At 37.1% G+C, this 19,682-nt stretch overlaps 2 protein-coding genes across 2 annotated transcripts in view; one reads left to right on the top strand and one right to left on the bottom strand.

The window, feature by feature from the left end:
• Positions 1-19,682, bottom strand: part of EHBP1 (EH domain binding protein 1) — a 519,124-nt gene that overhangs the window by 462,109 nt on the left and 37,333 nt on the right. The window contains exon 2 of the mRNA XM_057308933.1: positions 7,660-7,750. The gene's annotated coding sequence lies outside the window, so the exon portion shown is untranslated. The remainder of the gene's footprint in view (positions 1-7,659; positions 7,751-19,682) is intronic.
• On the top strand, positions 12,916-18,983 carry TMEM17 (transmembrane protein 17). Its single transcript, XM_026484970.4, has 4 exons — positions 12,916-13,122; positions 16,716-16,819; positions 16,998-17,111; positions 18,059-18,983. Exons 1-4 carry the CDS (start codon positions 13,023-13,025, stop codon positions 18,335-18,337), a joined length of 597 nt encoding a protein of 198 aa, XP_026340755.1. The 5' UTR covers positions 12,916-13,022; the 3' UTR covers positions 18,338-18,983.

Below are 19,682 nucleotides of genomic sequence, written 5' to 3'. Positions count from 1 at the left end.
GTTTCCTTAGGTAGATGAATACAAAGATAATAAGACTTAAGGAGTGCTAATATGTGAAAAGCTCCACTATAAAAAATATAGAAGGATGAAAAAGTGAGAGCATCAGAAAAAACACCTTAAAAAGACAATCCTGGTTTTTTTATACACACACATCACTGTGTATAGTTTTTTAAATTATAATCTATTTTTCCTCTAACAGATCTGATCATGTTAATACACTGGAAAAAAACTAAATAAAAACCATTTTAACTAATGTGTGCTTCTATTGATTTTTTTGTGGTGGTGTTAATACTGGAGCTGCTTGTAGGCTATCTTCTCACACATAATAATTATTATTTACTGATGGCAAAGCTCTGTGGATGCAACCAAAGTGTCAGGGACATAAAGAAAAGCCTGTTTAAATGATCTGCGAAGCAGGGCCACAGCTGTAACTTTGCCCTGGCAGAGCCTGTCAAGTAAATAGCATGATCTTTTCAAACACAGCCGTATTATTTTCTTCCTGGCATTTGTAATTTGTTAAAATGCTCAGTGTACATGCCTTTCTTTCTAATAACAATGGCAAATGGCCAATCTCTGTACTTATCTCTTGCACACACATTACTTCTATGTATATTTGATCTAGTTTCTATGTTTGAAGGAGATATGTGTATACACACACACACACACACACACACACACACACACAAATGTACCTAGCTGCAAATTTTAAACAGCATTCTGTGACTGGTATGATATAACCTATAACTCAGTGATGTAACACTCAAAAATGCCAAATAAAACAATTTCATTGAGATGCTATAAAAGTAGCCCAAGATCAACTGCTGGATCTTAGAATTAAAACACACACACACACACACACACACACACACACACACACCCCATGATGCTTCAAAACTGCTGATATTTGATTTTGTAAGACATACTCCATCTGATATTTATAGGCTTAATCTTATTGCCAGAGCCCCAAGAGCGTCTGTCTGGGATCCCAGCCATTGTCTACCAACTTATTTGTACCTTGGTAGATATGTGAATATCCAACAGTTTTCTAATTTAGAAACGATGGGTGGATTTTCAGTAACTCTTATTTTATTTATAACTCAGAGATTAGATACTAAAACAGGAGCCACCTAACATCACTGCCAAAAAAACTGATCTTTAATATAAATCCCTTTAGGCATGACTTTTTTCCACATACAGTTATACAATCTTAGGATTTGACAAAATCTTGAAGGTTATTGAAGCCAACCATTCTTCCCAGCCAATTCAGTGCATTGGTTAAGAGTTGGGGCTCTGGAAACAGATTGCCCAGGCCTGTCACACTTACCATCTATGTGATACCAGGCAAGCCTTCAAACTCTCCAAGCTTCTGTTTCATTTGTTAAATGGGAATAAAATAGGACGTCCCTCCTTGGGTTGCCATAATTAAATGAGACAGCACGTGGCTTGGTACATGTACAGTGGGCTTTTTAGTTCCTATGACATGAGGGAATCCTACAGTTATCTTTACACATGGTCACTCAGCCTTTGGTTGAAAACCTCCAGTGACAAAGAATCTTCCACTTCCTATGGCATACCTTTCCCAATTCTGAATCATTTGGACTCTTAAAAGTTCTGCCACAGGGGTGCCTGGGAGGCTCAGTCAGTTAAGTGTCTGCCTTTGGCTCAGGTCATGATCCTGAGGTCCTGGGATTGAGCCCCGCATCACATCAGGGCTCCCTGCTCAGCGGGAAGCCTCCTTCTCCCTCTCCCTCTGCCATCCCACCACCCCTCCCCACCCGGCTTGTGCTCTCTGGCTCTCTCTTTCTGTCAAATAAATAAATAAAATCTGAAAAAAAAAAAAAAAAAGATTCTGCCAGAGCTTATATCTGTCTTCCTCTTGCCTCTTAGTGACCCCGATTATACTTCCTTGGACCTTTCAGGAAAAAAAAAAAATCCGTTCTACATAACAATTTTCCTTTAAGTAGCTCAAGACAAGATAATTTGGCCTTTTCCTCCCATGAGTCTTTTCCCCCAGTTAAATATTCCCAAATCTTTTCTTCATGTGCCATGTTTTCAAAGTTCCCTCCTCATCACTACCATGATTATTCCCATATAAATGTCTTCTGGTTTATGTTCATATGATGTTCTTAAAAGGTGATACACAAGCTAATGAAATAGCCCAGGTAAGGATAAGTTAAAAGCGTATGAAATTCTGATTCTGAATAGTGACAGCTTTATTTCTTCATTCTCAATCTTTATATCTTTTATTCCTTTTTATTGTCTTGTCTGGTTCAGTGCTGAATAAAACTGGGATCAAGGGGCAGGCAGTAGTAAGTATCCTTGTCTTTTTTCTTTTATTTATTCTTTATTTATTTATAGTAAGCCATACACCCGACATCGGGCTTGAACTCACAATCCCAAGATCAGGAATTGCATGTTCCACTAACTGAGGCAGCCAGGTGCCCCTGCCTTTTTGACTCAAAGGAAGGCTTGTGTCAGCAAGCCCCACCATGTCAAGCACATTTTGGGAAAACTTGTGCTAAGCCCTACTGGAAATGGAAGTGAGACCACGGGAGGGATAGAGGTTTTCTGTAAAAGGTATAATGCCTGTGATGTTTGCATCAGACAACCTCAAAGAAAAACAAACTGTTGAAGTTGTATTTTTCATACTCTGTTTCACTATAAAATTGTCTACCTTATCTTGAGGATGAGAATTTTTGATTACAGATTCCTCAACAATTGTTGAAATACAAGCCAATAAAATATACAATGTCAAGCACATCTAAATCAAACATATGCTGAGGTTTGATTATTTTGACAGTGTTATAGGACTATAGCTTTGCTGGTTCTGGACCCTAAGCTTTAGTAACAAAGCCTAAGATTCCAATAGTTTTTTGGCAGCCAAAGCACACTAATGCTAGCAGCCTCAAAGCTCCCCCATCCAGAAATTATGTGATTGGTATTGAGAACCCAAGAGCTGGTCTGTAGTCTATTCATATTAAATATCACGTGACAGAAGATATAGGCAAATAGTTATATAATTGGAGAATATCTTTGTAAGTAAAACATAAAAGGCAAAAACAATAAAGTGATTGACAGATTTAACTTAAAAATTAAAATCTTCTTTGTGCCAAAAAAAAAGTTCATAAACAAAATACAGATAACAGACTTGGAAGAAATATTTGCAACATGTATTTCAAAAAAAGGTTAATGTATTTAATATACAAAAGCTCTTAAGAAACATTAAAATACATACTGTAATTGAAAAATGGACAAAAGACATGAACATAAATGTCCCAAAACAATAAATACAAATGGTCAATATAGATATGAAAAAATGTTCAGCTTTACTAGTATTCAAAGAAAATAAAAATAAAGCAAGACTCTAATTTGTGCTTATAAAATTGGCAGGAACTTTGAAAATCATAATATCCAATGGTGAAGCAACAGAGAAATAAGCCAAGATTCTTATACACTGCTAGGAGTTTATCAGAAAGAAATAACGATAACAGTCTTCCAACAATAATGCCATAAGAATATTTCTAGTAACTTAAAGACAAGAAGTGCAGTGGTGGGGCAAACATTCTGATTGCCTAAGTATAGTGTATTGATTAAATAATAATGGCATAGTCATCCAATTGAGAGAATAATATTTAAAGATTTGGAAAAATGTTTATAATTGTAAGCAAAAAAAAAAAAAGTTAGAAAACAGTATTAGAGCATTATCCTGGGAGGAGATTGGGTAAATAAATGATGGTGTATTAAAACGATATTGTAAAATCATATTTAGTGATTTAGAAATGTTTATGATTTCTAAGTGACAATGTTTTAAAAAAGAGTATTAAATTATTACCCTAATTATAATTTCCACAAAAAAATAGACTGTAAAAAAGAGAATCATTTTCTCAATATTTGGCAATAAGATGTATTATTTTTGTAAAAAAGAAAATGTTTTTTTTTAATGTTATCTTGTTAGACTTAGCCATTGTTCCAGGTTGTAGGATCCTGCTAAACAATGTGTTTTTCCTCAGTGAATTTATAAGCTTGCTTTCAACAGAGGTAGTGATAAAAATGTTAAATAGAACAAGGTCAAGGGGAGAACCTTATATTAAAAACAAAAATAAAAATAAAAATAAGGTAAAAAACAACCTCCCTCAAGGCTGGAGCAATTCATTGATTAGTATCCTTTGGGTATACTCACTTAATAAGTTTCTAATTCACTGATTTACACTCACATTTAGTGAAAATTTCTCAATCTTGTCCAAAGGTATTACATGTCTTAATGAACTACTTTGCCAAGCTCAGATACACATTCAGCCACACTCCCTGATACATTAGTCTCTTGATTAAAAGAAAGACAGACTCATTTAGGTCACCATAAGAAATGAAGTTTCTTACAAGATTACATGTTCAGTACATAGAACTAAATAGATCCCAGGAACCAAGGCAGTTCTGGCAAAAATATGCCCTTTCCATCTATCTTTTGCTTCTGTACAGGATTTGCTTTGCTCTCCTTTTGAAACTGATTAACCAATCCCTTCCCATTGTCCCACTCCAAATCACAGAGATAATCTGATTAGCCACCACTGTGCAAAGAATAGTCCAACCCTGTTTCCCTGAGCAGAAGGTTGTGGGTGAGTCATTTTCATCTAGAAGGAAACACTGAGGAGGGTAGGCACTGTGACTACTGTGTCTGATATTACTGCTTTGCTAGTTCCAGCAAAAAAGAAAGGGAGGTTTGAATGACATGATTTGTTCATATTAAACATACTCTGCCTAATAATCACTAACTTTGTTTTTAAATATACTCACAGAGAGGAAAAAAAGATAGAAAATACATTTTAAAAGCACGAGGGATATATGGAATGCAGTGAAAAAGTCTAATTTTAGATGTAATTGGAATTCTAGATATGGAAGAAAGAAAGAGAAAATGCGAAGTAATATTAGAATAAATAATGGCCAAGAATTTTCTAAATTCCAATATATATCAGCCACAAGACATGCAATGAACCTCAAGAGATATGAACTTTAAAAAATTACAAATTTACATCTAGACATATCAGTCAAACACTGAAAACCAAAGACAAAGTAAAATCTTCAAAGTAGTCAGAGAAAAAGATACAATACTTTCAAAGGAATGAGAATGAGACTGACAGCTGACTACTCATCAGAAATAATGAAATGGTATGAGAGACAATGGTATGTCATCGTTAAAGATTCTGCCAACTGAGAATTCAATACCCAGCGAAATATTCTTCAAAAATGAAAGCAAAATAGACATTCCAGACCAACAAAATCTGAGAGGATTTATTACTAGTAAACTGATACTGAAAGCAAAAGGGAATATAATCCCAGAGAGAAGGACAGAAGTGCAAGAAGGAATAAAGAGCAATAGAATAAAAACCTGGGTAAATCTAAATGAACATTAACTACATAAAACAATAATTATAACACATTATGGGATTTCAACTGTAAGTAGAATTAAATGTGATAATATTAACACAAAAGGCAAGACAGGGGCAAGTATAGTGCTCTATAGTCCATACATTGTCTTGGAAATGGTAAAGTATTCATGTGTATTGGATTCAAGGATAACCACAAAAAGAATAATAAAGAATGTATATCTAACAAGCAAATAGGAGGAGGCATAAAATAATTTAAAGTAAATCCAAAGAAAACAAGAAAGGAGAGGAAAGGGAACATACAAATGTGGGAAAAATAGAAAACAAGATGATTGATTTAAACCCAGATATCTTAGTAATTATTTAAAATGTAAATGGACTAAAATAGTCAATTAAAAGACAAAGATTTTCAGACTAGATTGGAAAAAAAAAATCTATATACTGCTTACAAGAGATACATCTTGTTGGAGATAAGATGGAAAAAAATATACTATCAAACATTTACCAAGAAACCTAAAAGAGCACACTGTAAAGCAAAAGCATTTCTAGAGTTAAAGAAGGACATTTTATGCTAATAAAAGGCCAATTTACCAGGAAGGCATAACAATTCTAAATTTCCAAGTTCCTAAAACATCATTTCAAAATATCATAAAGCATATTGACAGGACTAAAAGGAGAAATGGACAAATTCACACCTAGAATGGAAGATTTTTTTTTTTTAAAGATTTTATTTATTTGACAGAGAGAGAGACAGCCAGCCAGAGAGGGAACACAAGCAGGGGGAGTGGGAGAGGAAGAAGCAGGCTCCCAGCGGAAGAGCCTGACGTGGGGCTCAATCCCAGAACTCCGGGATCACGCCCTGAGCCGAAGGCAGACGCTTAACGACTGAGCCACCCAGGCGCCCCGTAGAATGGAAGATTTTTAACATGCCTTTCTCAGTGACTGACAGAACAAACACAGTCTCAGGTTTTGAAAGATTTGACTAACATATTTAATAAACATGACCTGGTTGGACTGACATAGAATGTTTCTCTTAGTCAGTGTTCCCCAGAGAAAAAGAACCAAAAGGAGACATAGAAATAGAGACATATATGGAGATTCATTATAGGAGTTGGCTCACTCAGAATTTATGGAGGCAGAGAAGTTCCACAATCTGCCATTTATAAGATGGAGAACCAGGAGAGCCAGTGGCACAATTCAGTCTAAGTCTGAAGTAATTCAGGGGAGCCAATGTAAATTTGAGTCCAAGACCAAAGGCCAGAGAACCACAGGGCCACTGATAGAAGTCCCAGAGTCCAATTCAAGGACAGGAAAAGAGGGATGTCCCAGCTCAAGAATAGAGAGAGAAAAGCCACCTTTCTATCCCCCTTTTATGTTTCTTTCAGGCCCTAACAGGTTGGTGAAGGGAGATCTCCCCAGTCTACTGAATCAAGTACTAATCTCTTCCAGAAACACCCTCACAGACATGCCTAAAGGCATGTTTTACCAGCCATCCGGGCATCGCTTAGGACAGTGAAATTGACACAAAAAAATTAAACATCACAACACTGAATCCAACAACTGAAGGAAATACATTCTTTTCAAGTGTACCTGGACATCTCTCAAAATTGACCATATGCTGTGTTATACGCAACTAATGAATCATCAAACTTTACATCGGAAACCGGGGATGTACTGTATGGTGACTAACATAATATAATAAAAAATCATTAAAAAAAAAATTGACCATATGCTGGGCCATAAAGCAAATCTCAACAAATATCAAATGACTGGAATAAGTAAACTGAGTATGTTTTCTGATCATAATGGACTTAAGCTAGAAATCAAATTTAAAAAGGAAGATGGGGCGCCTGGGTGGCTCAGTCAGTTAAGTATCCACCTCTTGATTTCAGCTCTGGTCATGACCTCAGGGTCCTGGGATGGAGCCCCATGCCGTGCGGTTCCGCACTTAGCAGGGAGTCTGCTTGTCTCCTTCTCCCTCTGCCCCTCCCTCTCTGCTTTAAAAGCAACTTTCTTGAGGGCTTTTCTCTAGACTTTGAGAGAAAGAAGTAACTCCATCTCTTCCTTTATAGTGAGAATGGGGTGAAGAAAGGGAACACAATATCCTTACAAATATTCTACTTCACAAAAGGCTTCTCCATTCACTCTTATACTTCAGGGAGTAGGGATGGGGTAGTTTGGGGAATTTCTGATGGTAGGGCTGTTTCACTATAGTAACATTTCTTAGTAGGCTGGCCTAACCATAGGAGGTCCCTGAATTTAGAATATGTGAACTTACCACCTTCTGTGCACAGCTTTGCGACTTGGCCAGGCCCAGGGAATATCTCTGTTGACATCCTATTACACTTGTCTCCAACCACCTGGAACTTCTGTTAATCATCACAGCATGCATTGAAAAAAAAGAGAGAGAGAGAGAGAGAACAATTCTGTATTAACTAAAAATACAGTAGGAAAGGGAATGGGATACAGGAATAATTGCAATGATTTTCTATTTGGCAAACCAAATTTACCTTCAAGAAAATTTGGAGAGTTGTGTTATTCATCTACATAAACACAATAAATAATTCAAATTTATTTGAACTCTTTACGTATGTGTACACTTTTTGTTTTAATACCCAATTGTCCATTTACTGGATTTCTACTCTTACAACCTTGATGTGATGGGGGGTTAAAACGGAACATGACTAAGCAATGTGTAGCATGGTCTTACAGACAAAAGTACACTATGTTAAAAGCACAGGATCGCAATTTATAACAAGCATGAGGTTACAATGTGTCAATATTTAGTGCAGGGGGCAATATTTTACTATAGTCAACACAAGGTAAAGATTAATTTTCTTCTAGAAAGAAAAACATGATGTACATTTTACACAATGTAATATAAAAATATTATTAGTACAGTAATACTATCATTCCTAAAAATGGAATTTATTACTTAGTCAATAAAATGGCTACAGATCTGAGGTTTCCTGAAGCAGTTTTTGCTTTGCTGATCTTCCCAGGTTTGTCATTCCCATCTCCCACAGAGTTTGATGCATGGAACAGCTGTTTGCCGTAGCAGGTGAGCAGTGTGCTTGTATAACACAAAGAAATGCCACAAAACCAAAAAACTGTAATATATACAGCATCTTAAAAGGGAAAGAATTTTCTAATAAAAATGTTCAATGAGGATGCCTTCGAAGACAAAATATTAAAGTCAGCCTTCAAATATCACTTAATGTGATAAGAAAAACTCCTTTCAAGAGATTTGACTTTCTGTGTAATTCATAGCCTGATTCTTTCTTATAAACTTTTGAAAAATATTATGAATAGAATATACTGTACTTCAGATTCAAAAAGCTTTTGATTATCCATTAACAACTTCAAGATTATAAGATTACATTTCGGGTAATTTAGAGTAAGATGTTTTAAATGTGGATGGTGACGTAGAATCATATCTGAAGATGTCATACCCAAATATATATTTTTTAGATTTATATGAATTCTTAGAAATGTCTCACAGATCATTTTAAGGCAATAAATTGAATAACATGTTCCCTGTACAATATTGTTTCTAAAGTCTTTATAGCATCAAAAGGTAAGAATTTATATCTTTATTATGCCAAGGAGTGATTTAAATAACTCCCCAAATCAGCTTCCTGTCACATGAGATAATACATTATGGCCAGACAACTTTGCCTCTTGTCAAAGAGGAAGAAACTATTCCAGTAGGCTCAGAATTTTTGTGAAAATAAATATTTAGGAAGGTAGACCATAGCCCAGTGAAAAACATTAAGCAATTATTGGAGAAGAAACTATTACTCTGACCAACAACATTCATACAAAAAGTTAACAGTTTAATTTATAGGGTTATTTATTAATCTTTCTGGGAATGATACGCATGATTTTAAGAATGAAGATTCCATACTTCTCTTTAGATTCTGAGTAACAGGTGTAGGATATGGGAAACTCAAATTGTATTAGTCTCTTGATTCCATGAAAGTGAATTCCCTTCTTCGTTCTTCAGTATTTCACTAATGTGATTGCCTATAAATATTGTGCGCATCAGGTAACAAAATAGTGTTTGGAAGGTTTTTTTCAGTCCATTGGACCATTTGTGACATCAATAATGACGGGATTCTTTTTAAAACCAAATTTTTTTCCTCTTAAAACTCTTCTTTAATATATTTTTGTGCCATCATTGCCTTATTCCCTTTATTCCTTTCCAGTTTATCTTAATACGATTTATTTCAAACCAGGAAATTCTCTTTAAGAGAATTCACTCAGGCTTTTGATAAATTTGGTTAACACACATGTCCTGGTTTATGGTTAATCACATCCACTGTCTTTACTAGGAAAGCAATGGAGGTATTGCCTCGCAGGTACAACTGAATTCAGAAAATCAAACCCTGGCATGATTTCACTCCACTGTAGCGGTTTCCTCTTCACCGACATCATTTTAATAGATGTGTCAATGATAGTTATCACTAATAGAAAGCCTTTTCTATTGATATAATCTTCACATCAACCGTAACAGTAAGTTACCATTATTCTCACTCTATAAAACAAAAGTCTGAAATCAATTGCACAGCTCTCAGGTGCTAAAGTGAGAATTTTAGATGATTTGAACCCTGCTCTCTGCTTCCAGGGGTATTTTTTCCACTATAACCCAAAACCTGACCATGAACATCATATGCTGCTTAACTAGGCCTGTGGTTGGGCACTTCAAATGCTCCCTCACTTTCTTTTTGTTTGTTTGTTTTAACTAATATTGGTAATGTTGGAAGTAATACCTTGGTATATAAAACATTTTTTATAGTGTTTATGCTTATATCCCCAAAACAGCCTTAAAATTTGGGTTATTATGTTAAAGGCAGAAATGTTTTTAAGACAATTTGTACATATTGTCAAAGGCTTCCCTCAATGAGATTATTCAAATTATAATTCAATCAGCAGAGCATGAGGCTTCCTACTTCACTGTGCCCTTTATAAAAATCTTGGCTAATTTAATAAATGAAAATTGATCCTTTGTTGCTAAGTTTAAATTTTGAGGGGATGCTATCACTCATTGTGTTTTAATAATATCAATTCTCTATTTTATAGAATGAACCCAGTGTAAGGACTGGCTAAATCCTTGAACTAGAAATGGGAAGATCCATATATATATCCACATATCCATATAATAAAAGATCTTTACATCTTTTATTCCCTTCATTCATTCAATAGTTATCCAGCTCCCACTCTAGGTCAGGCACTGTGCTAGCATTCAGGATAAAGGTAAAAGGTCAACCCTGACCTCAAAGAGCTTGTGAACTAGCAAGAAAAACAGACACAGAGAGACAATTCTAGTACAGCATAGCTAGCACTGTGACCAAAGTAACATAGAGGAAGATGCTTTGAGAAACACAGAGAAGCCACTTTAGCCAGCTTCAGGGAGGTCCTGGAGCCTTTTTGGAGATGCCAAGGCTTAGGCTTCATGCTGAAGAGAAGCAGAAGTTAGCCATCTTTTCCCTGACATCCCTAACCAGAATTAATTGCTTCCTCGTCTCTGTTCCTTTACTAATGTGTAAATTCTTATTAGTTTCTACATCTTGCACTGGGCTGAGCTTAATGATGGGGAGGGACCATATCCCTAATTAGCCTAGTACAATGCCCCCAAAATAGTAGGAATACATTAAACATTTGTTGAATTATTTTGAAATTCTAGCCATGTAGCTATCTCCTCCCATACCTTCGTAAATATACCTTGACATTTATGTAAATATGTGTGGTTTTCCTTTTGATTGTAAAAATAATACTGCTCACCACATATCAATCAGAATGGCTAAGAGAAAAGATGGAAGATAACAAGTGACGGTGACAGATTTGGAGCAACAGGAATGCTTAGACATTGCTGGAGGCAGAAGAAATTGGTACAACCAAAAACTGTTGGCCATATCTGTTACAGCTAAGTCATACCTCATAAGCCAGCACTTCTACTCTTAGGAATAAGCTCAACACAAATGCATGCATATGTTCACTCAGAGGAATATTTTCACCAAAAGGAGCATTATTCATACACAGCAGCACCAAACTAGAAAACACACAGATGCTCTTCAACAGTAGAATAGATAAACTCACTGTGGTATGTCTCAAACAGCAAGGAAAAAGAACCCACACTCAACAACATGAAAGAATTTCTTAAAAATTATTTTGAGGACAAAGAGGCAGATTTTTCTTTTAAAAAGCACTTACTATAAGATTACAAATGGCCAAAACTATTCTATGCTATTAAAAGTCAGGAAAGGTCTGTTACAATCACTAACTGTAAGGGAATAGGAAGTGGAAGCTTTACGGAGTTGCTGCTAAGGTCAGGGTGCTGGTTACACATGTAAATTCAGTTTGTGTCCTTTTCTGTAACCATATTATAAATAGCTTTTTTTTTTTTTTTTAAGATTTTTAAAATTCATCTGAGAGAAGAGCAAGTGTGGGGAGGAGCAGAGGGAGAGGGGCAAGTGGACTCAACGCGTAGCGCACAGAAATCAATAGTCGGTAGCTTAACTGACTGAGCCACCCAGGTACCCCACTTAAATAGTTTTTTAAAAAGTAATACACCTTAGGGGCACATGGGTGGCTCAGTCCTTAAGCATCTGCCTTCTGCTCAGGTCAGGATCCTAGCGTCCGGGGATTGAGCCCCAGATTGGGCTCCCTGCTCCACTGGGAGCCTGCTTCTTCCTCTCCCACTCCCCCTGCTTGTGTTCCCTCTCTTGCTGGCTGTCTCTCTCTGTCAAGTAAATAAATAAAATCTCAAAAAAAAAAAAAAAAATACACCTTATTTGAGAAAAAACTGGAAGATACAGAATTTTTTAAAAATTTTAATCACCCACAACCCACTACCCAGAAATAAAATATTAACATTTTGGATTTCCTTCCAGTCTTTTTTTTCTTTTTTTGAAGCCACAGTGCTTGTGCCACTTCCTCCACCTCTGCTCCTCACATATTCACACACACACACATTTTGCAATATTAGGTTCACTTCTACTTAGTTTTTCTTTTTTTTTTTTTTAATTTTTACTTAAAGCTAATCCACTTAATCAGATATTCATTGCAAGCATGTTTAAGATGCAGCAATGTATCTCATCAAATAGAGTTCCAGGACTATATATTATATATTATTAAAAATATGTAATATTTTTAATATTTAAATTATTTAAAATATTAAAAATATTTTATTTATATACCTACCCAATATATGTTAATAATAAAAGAAATTTAAAAATACATATTCCTAGGGAAAGAACCACCGGTCGGGAACATTTTTTAAGCTCTTACATTCGTTCTATATTTCCTTCCAGAAAGCTTGCATCCCACTGCAACGTGTGAGGAATCCTTGTATCACAATCCAACCTCAGGTCATTTATCACTATTTCTATTTGTTTTTAAGATGGTGGGGCTTAAAACAGGACTAAGGAATCTACCATTCCGCACTAGGCTGAGGCGCTAGGCAGGACGCCACTCTCACCCCTCCTCTCCTTTCGAGGCGCTCCCGCCCCGCGCCTCTACCCCGCAGTGCAGCCGCGCGTGCGCCTGGGCCCCAGCATCGCGCACCGCCCGGTTGCCGTGGGAACCGCAGAAGGAGGCTGCGTCCGCAGACCCAGCTGTAAGCTGTACCAAGGCCCGGCCATGGAGCTGCCGGATCCGGTCCGCCAGCGGCTGGGAAACTTCAGCCGGACCGTGTTCAGTGACTCCAACCGGACCGGGCCGCAGTACAGCGAGGGTCCGGGTGAGTGGGCGAGGCCCAGCGCAACGGGTATGGCCTGCGGAGCACTTGGCGCCGGTTTTGGAGTGGCCAGATTTTGCCCGGACCTAAAATGGCGGTTTCGCCTTCAGCTGGTTCTCCGCAGTGCGGGAAGCACCCTGGAGGGGGGCCGAGCCTTGGGCTGGGACATTTCCAGGCCCGTAACCCCGACGGGTCCTGAGCTGACGGTGCTGAGGCCTGGCCGGTGAGCTGTAAGCCGAGAAGCTGAGGTGGCGCCAGCCTTCCTCAAAAACTAAAAATATAAAATCCGCCTTCGCAGCACATGTCCGGTTTCGCATCCTCAGCGAAGGCCGAGGGTGTTTTTCCTCTGCAACTTCCGCCCTGGCTTTTCGGGCCAGGTTAGAGTGAAAACAGCCCAGGCGGTCTCCCCTTCCCACTTCCTACCCCGGTTAAAATATCTTCTTATTTTCTCTTTTATTAGCAAAACAAATACGTTACACCGCAAGTCCGTTTTCTGATGGAAGGGATGGAAAGAATTGCTTTTTTTAATGGGTCATTTTAAAACCGCTATCCACTTCGGTATGGCAGCTGCCACACTAGCATCGCTTTCAACAAAGCTCGCCCCCTTCTCTGCCGTCTCCAGCCTCCAACCCCCATCCCCCATGTATAACTCTTACCCTCAATCTGGTAACAAAATACTACGACTGCATTCAACTTGACGGCAAGCGATCACTCAGTTTCCTCCAAAACAATTTCCCCTTCTTCAATCATGATTTTGTCAACCAAATCCATGTGGTTTTTATCACTGAACTCTTCTAGGGAATAGAAATCTTTTCCTCTTGCTTGGTTTAGGAATTTTTAAAAGAGAACAGAGAAAAGTAAATTCCCATAATTGCATTGTTTTCACCCTGAATTTAGGCCTCTTCAAGATTTAGGATGTACAGAGAAAAACAATGTGAAAAATGAGGTTAAGTTTCTGATTATAAAGCTAAGGCTTAACAGGCACTAAAATCTGATGATGCAAGGTATCAGGGGTCAGCAGACATTTTCTGTAAAGGACCAGATAGCAAGTATTTTACTTTGCAGGCCATAGGTCTTTGTGGCATCCATAGATAATGCAGAGATGCGGCAGTGTTCCAATAAAACTTTATTTATAGACACTAAAATTTGAATTTCATATGATTTTCAGTGTCACCAAATATTATTCTTTGACTTTTTTTTCCCCATTTAAAAATGTGAAAAACCATTTTTAGCTCACTTGCTATACAAAAACAGGCAGCTGGCTGGTAGTTTGCCTACCCCTGATTTATATAATGTTTTAATTTAAATTCCATTTACAGAACTCAACTTGTACTTTTGCAAAATTTAGTAAATTCACGTCTTGTGCTTTCAAGGTTCATTTACATATTAACTTGATTTTCAGTTGCATGATGATAAGTTTGAAATGCCGAAATATAGCATAACTCTTAAGACGCTCATGTACACAATTTCTGGGGCGCCTGGGTGGTGCAGTCGTTAAGCGTCTGCCTTCGGCTCAGGGCGTGATCCCGGCGTTCCGGGATCGAGTCCCACATCGGGCTCCTCGGCTGGGAGCCTGCTTCTTCCTCTCCCTCTCCCCTGCTGTGTTCCCTCTCTCGCTGGCTGTCTCTCTGTCACATAAATAAAATAAAATCTTAAAAAAAAAAAAAAAAAAAAAAGATGCTCATGTACACAATTTCTAACATAAAAACTGCAAATTTTGACTAGTTTCTGCTCCAAACATATTAACATTTTCAGCTTAACTAATTTATCATTTTTCCCCACATTTTCTTGTGAATCCGTAGTAGGTTTATTTGCACTGTATTTACAAGCATATACCATTACGGTGTCCACTGACCAAGAGTTGTACTGTTGTTTTGAAAAAAATCCTAGGCTGGTGAGTTGCCTTCAAGTTTAACAAATTTTAAGAATTCATTCTTTTATCAGTGATAATCTAAAAAATAAGATTAAGCAAAGTAAAAATAAAAAGTATAAGCAAAAGTAGATCATAACAGAAAAAAGCTAAAGGAAACCTTGCTGTGAGAGACCATGATTATTTCTTATATTTTAAAATTATTAAATGACAGATATACTCAGCTGTGGAAGGAAAAAATCTGTTTTTAAGAAATTTATTTTAGAGCCTTTATAAATGCTTACATTTAGGGCGATTGATTTCAAAATACATATCTGTTTTTAAATTGTTAGAATTTAGTCAAATTTAGGATGTATTTGTAGGACTCAATTTAAAAAATCAAATTCTTAATTTGGGACCCTTCTCCCTTACATAGAAGCAAAAGGTATCTTGCAATCAGCCTTAGAAAAATGCAGCTCCTGTATCACAAATGGCTACATTGATGTCTTTATGACAGTACGTTTCCATTAATTCAGTCATTCTGCTTATGCATATTTGGTATGTACCCTGTATAAAGCAAGATTTTAGGTTCTATGAGGGTCTCAAATTTGGGTAGAATGTAGTCTGTGCATACAATAAGGCTGTGTATTAAGTGAAAAAGAAGGAAAGGGGAGTAATGTTATTGAGTGCCTAAGTTCCAGGCATGGTGGTAGGGTGAAATAATTAACACTGTCTCTAATCCTCACAAGCAACCTCTGAGGTACTTGTACTGTTACCATTTTATAGATGAAGAAATTGAGACAATTTCTGATTGAGAAATTAGTCAAAAGGTTTCAATAACTTATCCCAAGTCTGGCATCCAGGGTTACAAGGGTATTTGAGGAGTTATGGGTTTACTTGGACTCCAAAGCTCATGGTCTCTTCAGCACACTAGATTGTCTAGAGTGAGGGGATGTGATTCTTTGCTAACACTTTCCTACACACAGGTTAGAGATAAGTACCTAGAGGGGAAGATATTTCTGCTGGGGTGGGAGAATAGGATCAAGAAAGAATTTATGGGGAAAGTGGCATTAAATTGGTTATTAATGAATGGGTGGGATTAGGGTATGCTGAAGAGGGGTGTGTCTATGATTTAGGGGGATTCGTTTTTGTAGGAGATTAGTTTATATGTGAAAGATTAGTTTTTATGTATTTTGGCTCTTTACATAGGCTCTTTACATAGAACTCTACAAAAGAGGTAATGATCGGGGGCGCCTGAGTGGCTCAGTCAGTTAAGCATCTGCCTTCAGCTCAGGTTGTGATCTCTAAGTCCCAAGATCGGGCTCCCTGCTCACTGGGGAGTCTGCTTCTCCCTCTGCCCCCCACCCTGCTCTCATGCTCTCTCTCTGTGTCTCTCAAATAAATAAGATCTTAAAAAAAAAAAAAAAAAGAGGTGATGATTGTTATTGTCTGTTCAACAGAATTCATATTGATATTCCGCACTTAATCTATACCAATGGTGTGCAAAAAAGTTGACAGACTGTAATGGCAAAAATGATAAAGTAATTGAAAAATAAGAAACATACCCCCAAGAAGCCAATATACGAATTAGTGTTATGATGAATATTTCCTTTCACTGTCAGTGATTATAAATAGGCTTAAAATTCGGAGTTTCGTTGAACCAACACTGTAGTTATTAAAGAAACTAAAGGACTTACAGGGCAGTGACCAGGATGAAGAGTTTGTTCTTTTTCTGTTTCTTTTGTAGATAATGAAATGGTGTCCAGTTTAGCATTGCAGATGTCACTTTATTTTAACACTTACTTTTTCCCACTTTGGTGGGTAAGCAGCGTTATGATGCTTCAGATGAAGGTAAGTCTATGCTTAATACTTCTGCTGACACCTCTTCTGCCCATCCCTGGCATTGTTACATTGTCAATAAAATTAAAGCTCTTAATATTTGTTTTCTCTTTCAGGTCGGTTTTACTATATGTGAGATTTTACAAACGTGTTTATTTTTGTGTGTTTTGGTTTTTGTTTTGTTTTTTAGTATTCAATCTTGCCTGATTACTACAAATTCATTGTGGTCACTGTTATCATCCTAATAACCTTAATTGAAGCTATCAGGTTGTATCTGGGCTACATGGGGAACCTACAGGAAAAGGTAGGCTTTTTTCCTTTCTCTTAGTGCGACATGTCTAGGCAATATGGTTTTCATAGCGAGGAAAAGGCAGAGAGAGGTGGTGGAAGGAGCAAAAGCCTGTCTCCGACTTTACTATTTCTGTCACTGTAGTCTGTTTGCTGAATCTCTTGAGCCTTGGTTTATTTGTTAAAAAAAAAAAAAAAAAAAAAAAAGGGGAAGAAGAAAAGAAAAAGGGAAGATACTTATTCCAAGGTTTGTTGGGATTAAATGAAATAATTTATAGAAAGTACCTGAACATAGTAAGCACTTAAGAATTGACAGTTTTCCCTCTTCTCACCAGTCTTGAAAATACTTGGTCAACTAAACATCATCCTGATTATGAAAATGGGGGGAAATTATAAGTTCAGGAATCCCATGCCAGGCACATGTTTTCTGAATCATCATGCTGCCTAAGCATTTACAGTTATCAGAGCTTAGGGATAATGCCTGAAGATTTCTCTGGTTTTCTAGGCCCTTCATAATTAGGTCCCACCCACAGGCCTCACTGTATTTCTTGCTATTTCCTAACCCAATCGTCCATTCCAGGCTGACATGTTGATTCCTAGTCATGCTCATTCCATATCTTTGCTTACTTACCTTCTTGCCTCTTCCTCCTTCTACCCAACTTTAAAAGCGTACATTCTTGGATTCTTTCTTTTACCTACCCTAATCCCTCCCTTGTCTTATTTCTTATAGTATTTAGTTCATATCTCTAAGTGGTGCATTTAATAATTCACTAAGATATATCATTCTAGCATTGCTACATCAGTTAGTTTTCACTTTTAATCTAGACTGTAAATTCTTTGGGGACAAGGACCATGTTATATTCCTGGATAACAGAGCTTATAATGTAGGTTCATAGTGCTGATCTGTGTAAACAAAAAACTGTCCTTTACTGAGCTGATTGCTCTTACTGTGTGTCGCTGCAGGTTCCTGAGTTGGCTGGCTTTTGGCTTTTGAGCCTTCTATTGCAGCTGCCTTTAATTCTCTTCTTGCTGTTTAATGAAGGCCTAACAAATCTGCCCTTGGAAAAAGCGATACACATCATCTTCACTTTGTTCCTTACTTTCCAAGTTGTTTCAGCCTTTGTTACCCTGAGGAAAATGGTAAATCAGTTGGCAACTCGTTTCCATCTCCAAGACTTTGACCGGCTTTCTGCATATAGAGGGGGCGTGAGAAGAATGAGATCCTGTATAGAAGAGATTTGACCCAAAGCTGTTGAGAGAAAAGCTAAAGGATCAGCTTTTCTACCAGACCGTAAGAGGAAAACATCAGAGTCCTAGCATGAGAAGAAGGACAAAGCATGTATTTTGAACTGTATATTCTCTAGGTCTGAAATTCCAAAGCTGGGGGCAACGATAAGACTGTACAGTACCTGAAAGTAGTAAGTCAACCCTAAAGCCTAGGTATTGTCCACCTTGTGCCAAATATCTTAATATTTTTGTTGTCAACTTTTCAGGTGCGTAGAAACCGGTGTTGGTAGTCACAGTTTACCAGCTTTACGGGAATATTTCTAGTTAGCACCTAAAACTAGACATGTGTATATTTCTTTGAAATTTGTTGGCTGTTCATGTTTTGGCAGTACATCTGAAGCACATGGCAATTCTTGTCAATATTCTGTGTATTAAACTATATTTGTAAATCGAGACACCAAATTTTCACGTCTGCTAGGGTTAAATTCTAACCCTACTCTTAGCTTTTATACTGAGGTTAAAAACAGGTGGATTATCACGGTATTTAGGAAATCATAAAATTGTAATTTTCTTAAAACTATGTTCAGTATTTATAATGGTGGTGTGCAAAATGTCTTTATAATAAATTATGAAATATTTATGTTAAATTATTTGTAACAAATCATTCCTGTCTTGTATAATTCTTTTGGGCTATGAGTTTATTATTTTTATTACAGGGTTGTCAGGGAAGGAAAGAGAAAAATACACATATTAGAGAGCCTTTTACATAGTGAGCACTGCACTAGGCACATTAACCCTTGTGATCTCATCTACCAAATCGTTGTTCACTAAAGAACTCATAGCCAGTAAATTCACATGAGGCTTGATTTGAAAAGCAAGGTTCCACTTAATACACGGTGAGAGCTGAGATGGGCAAGGGGACTATACTCATGATCTTAAATCAGCATGTTCCCTTACTAATAGGAGCAACCTATTTAAGGAAGTTCTGTTAAGAATAAAGCTGCATGGGTGTATCTGAACATTATTTTTAGTGATTATTGGATTGTCTTCAGAGATATAATATTTTCTTCTTTCCCGCAGGGAAGTGTGCCTTTATAAGTAATGAATTTTACTGAGAGACAGTTGTAGTTACATTAGAAAGTATTCCTTCCAATTTTCCTTTTCTATTATTCAGGCTCATCCTAGTATCCCCGTTTTGCCTTATTCATTCTTATATTGCTTAATTTTTTTTTTAAAGATTTTATTTATTTATTTGACAGAGAGACAGTCAGCAAGAGAGGGAACACAAGCAGGGGGAGCGGGAGAGGAAGAAGCAGGCTCATAGCGGAGGAGCCTGATGTGGGGCTCGATCCCATAACGC

Source organism: Ursus arctos, unplaced genomic scaffold, assembly GCF_023065955.2.
Source record: "Ursus arctos isolate Adak ecotype North America unplaced genomic scaffold, UrsArc2.0 scaffold_8, whole genome shotgun sequence".
NCBI lineage: Eukaryota > Metazoa > Chordata > Mammalia > Carnivora > Ursidae > Ursus > Ursus arctos.
The sequence above is the reverse complement of the archived record's forward strand: the minus strand, read 5'-3'. Positions and strand labels throughout refer to the sequence as shown.

Coding starts and splice junctions, on each gene's coding strand:
- TMEM17 (XM_026484970.4), top strand. CDS start 13,023: ATGGAGCTGCCGGATCCGGTCCGCCAGCGGCTGGGAAACTTCAGCCGG. Junction 16,820..16,997: donor TTATGATGCTTCAGATGAAG/GTAAGTCTATGC, acceptor TTTGTTTTTTAG/TATTCAATCTTGCCTGATTA. Junction 17,112..18,058: donor TGGGGAACCTACAGGAAAAG/GTAGGCTTTTTT, acceptor GTGTCGCTGCAG/GTTCCTGAGTTGGCTGGCTT.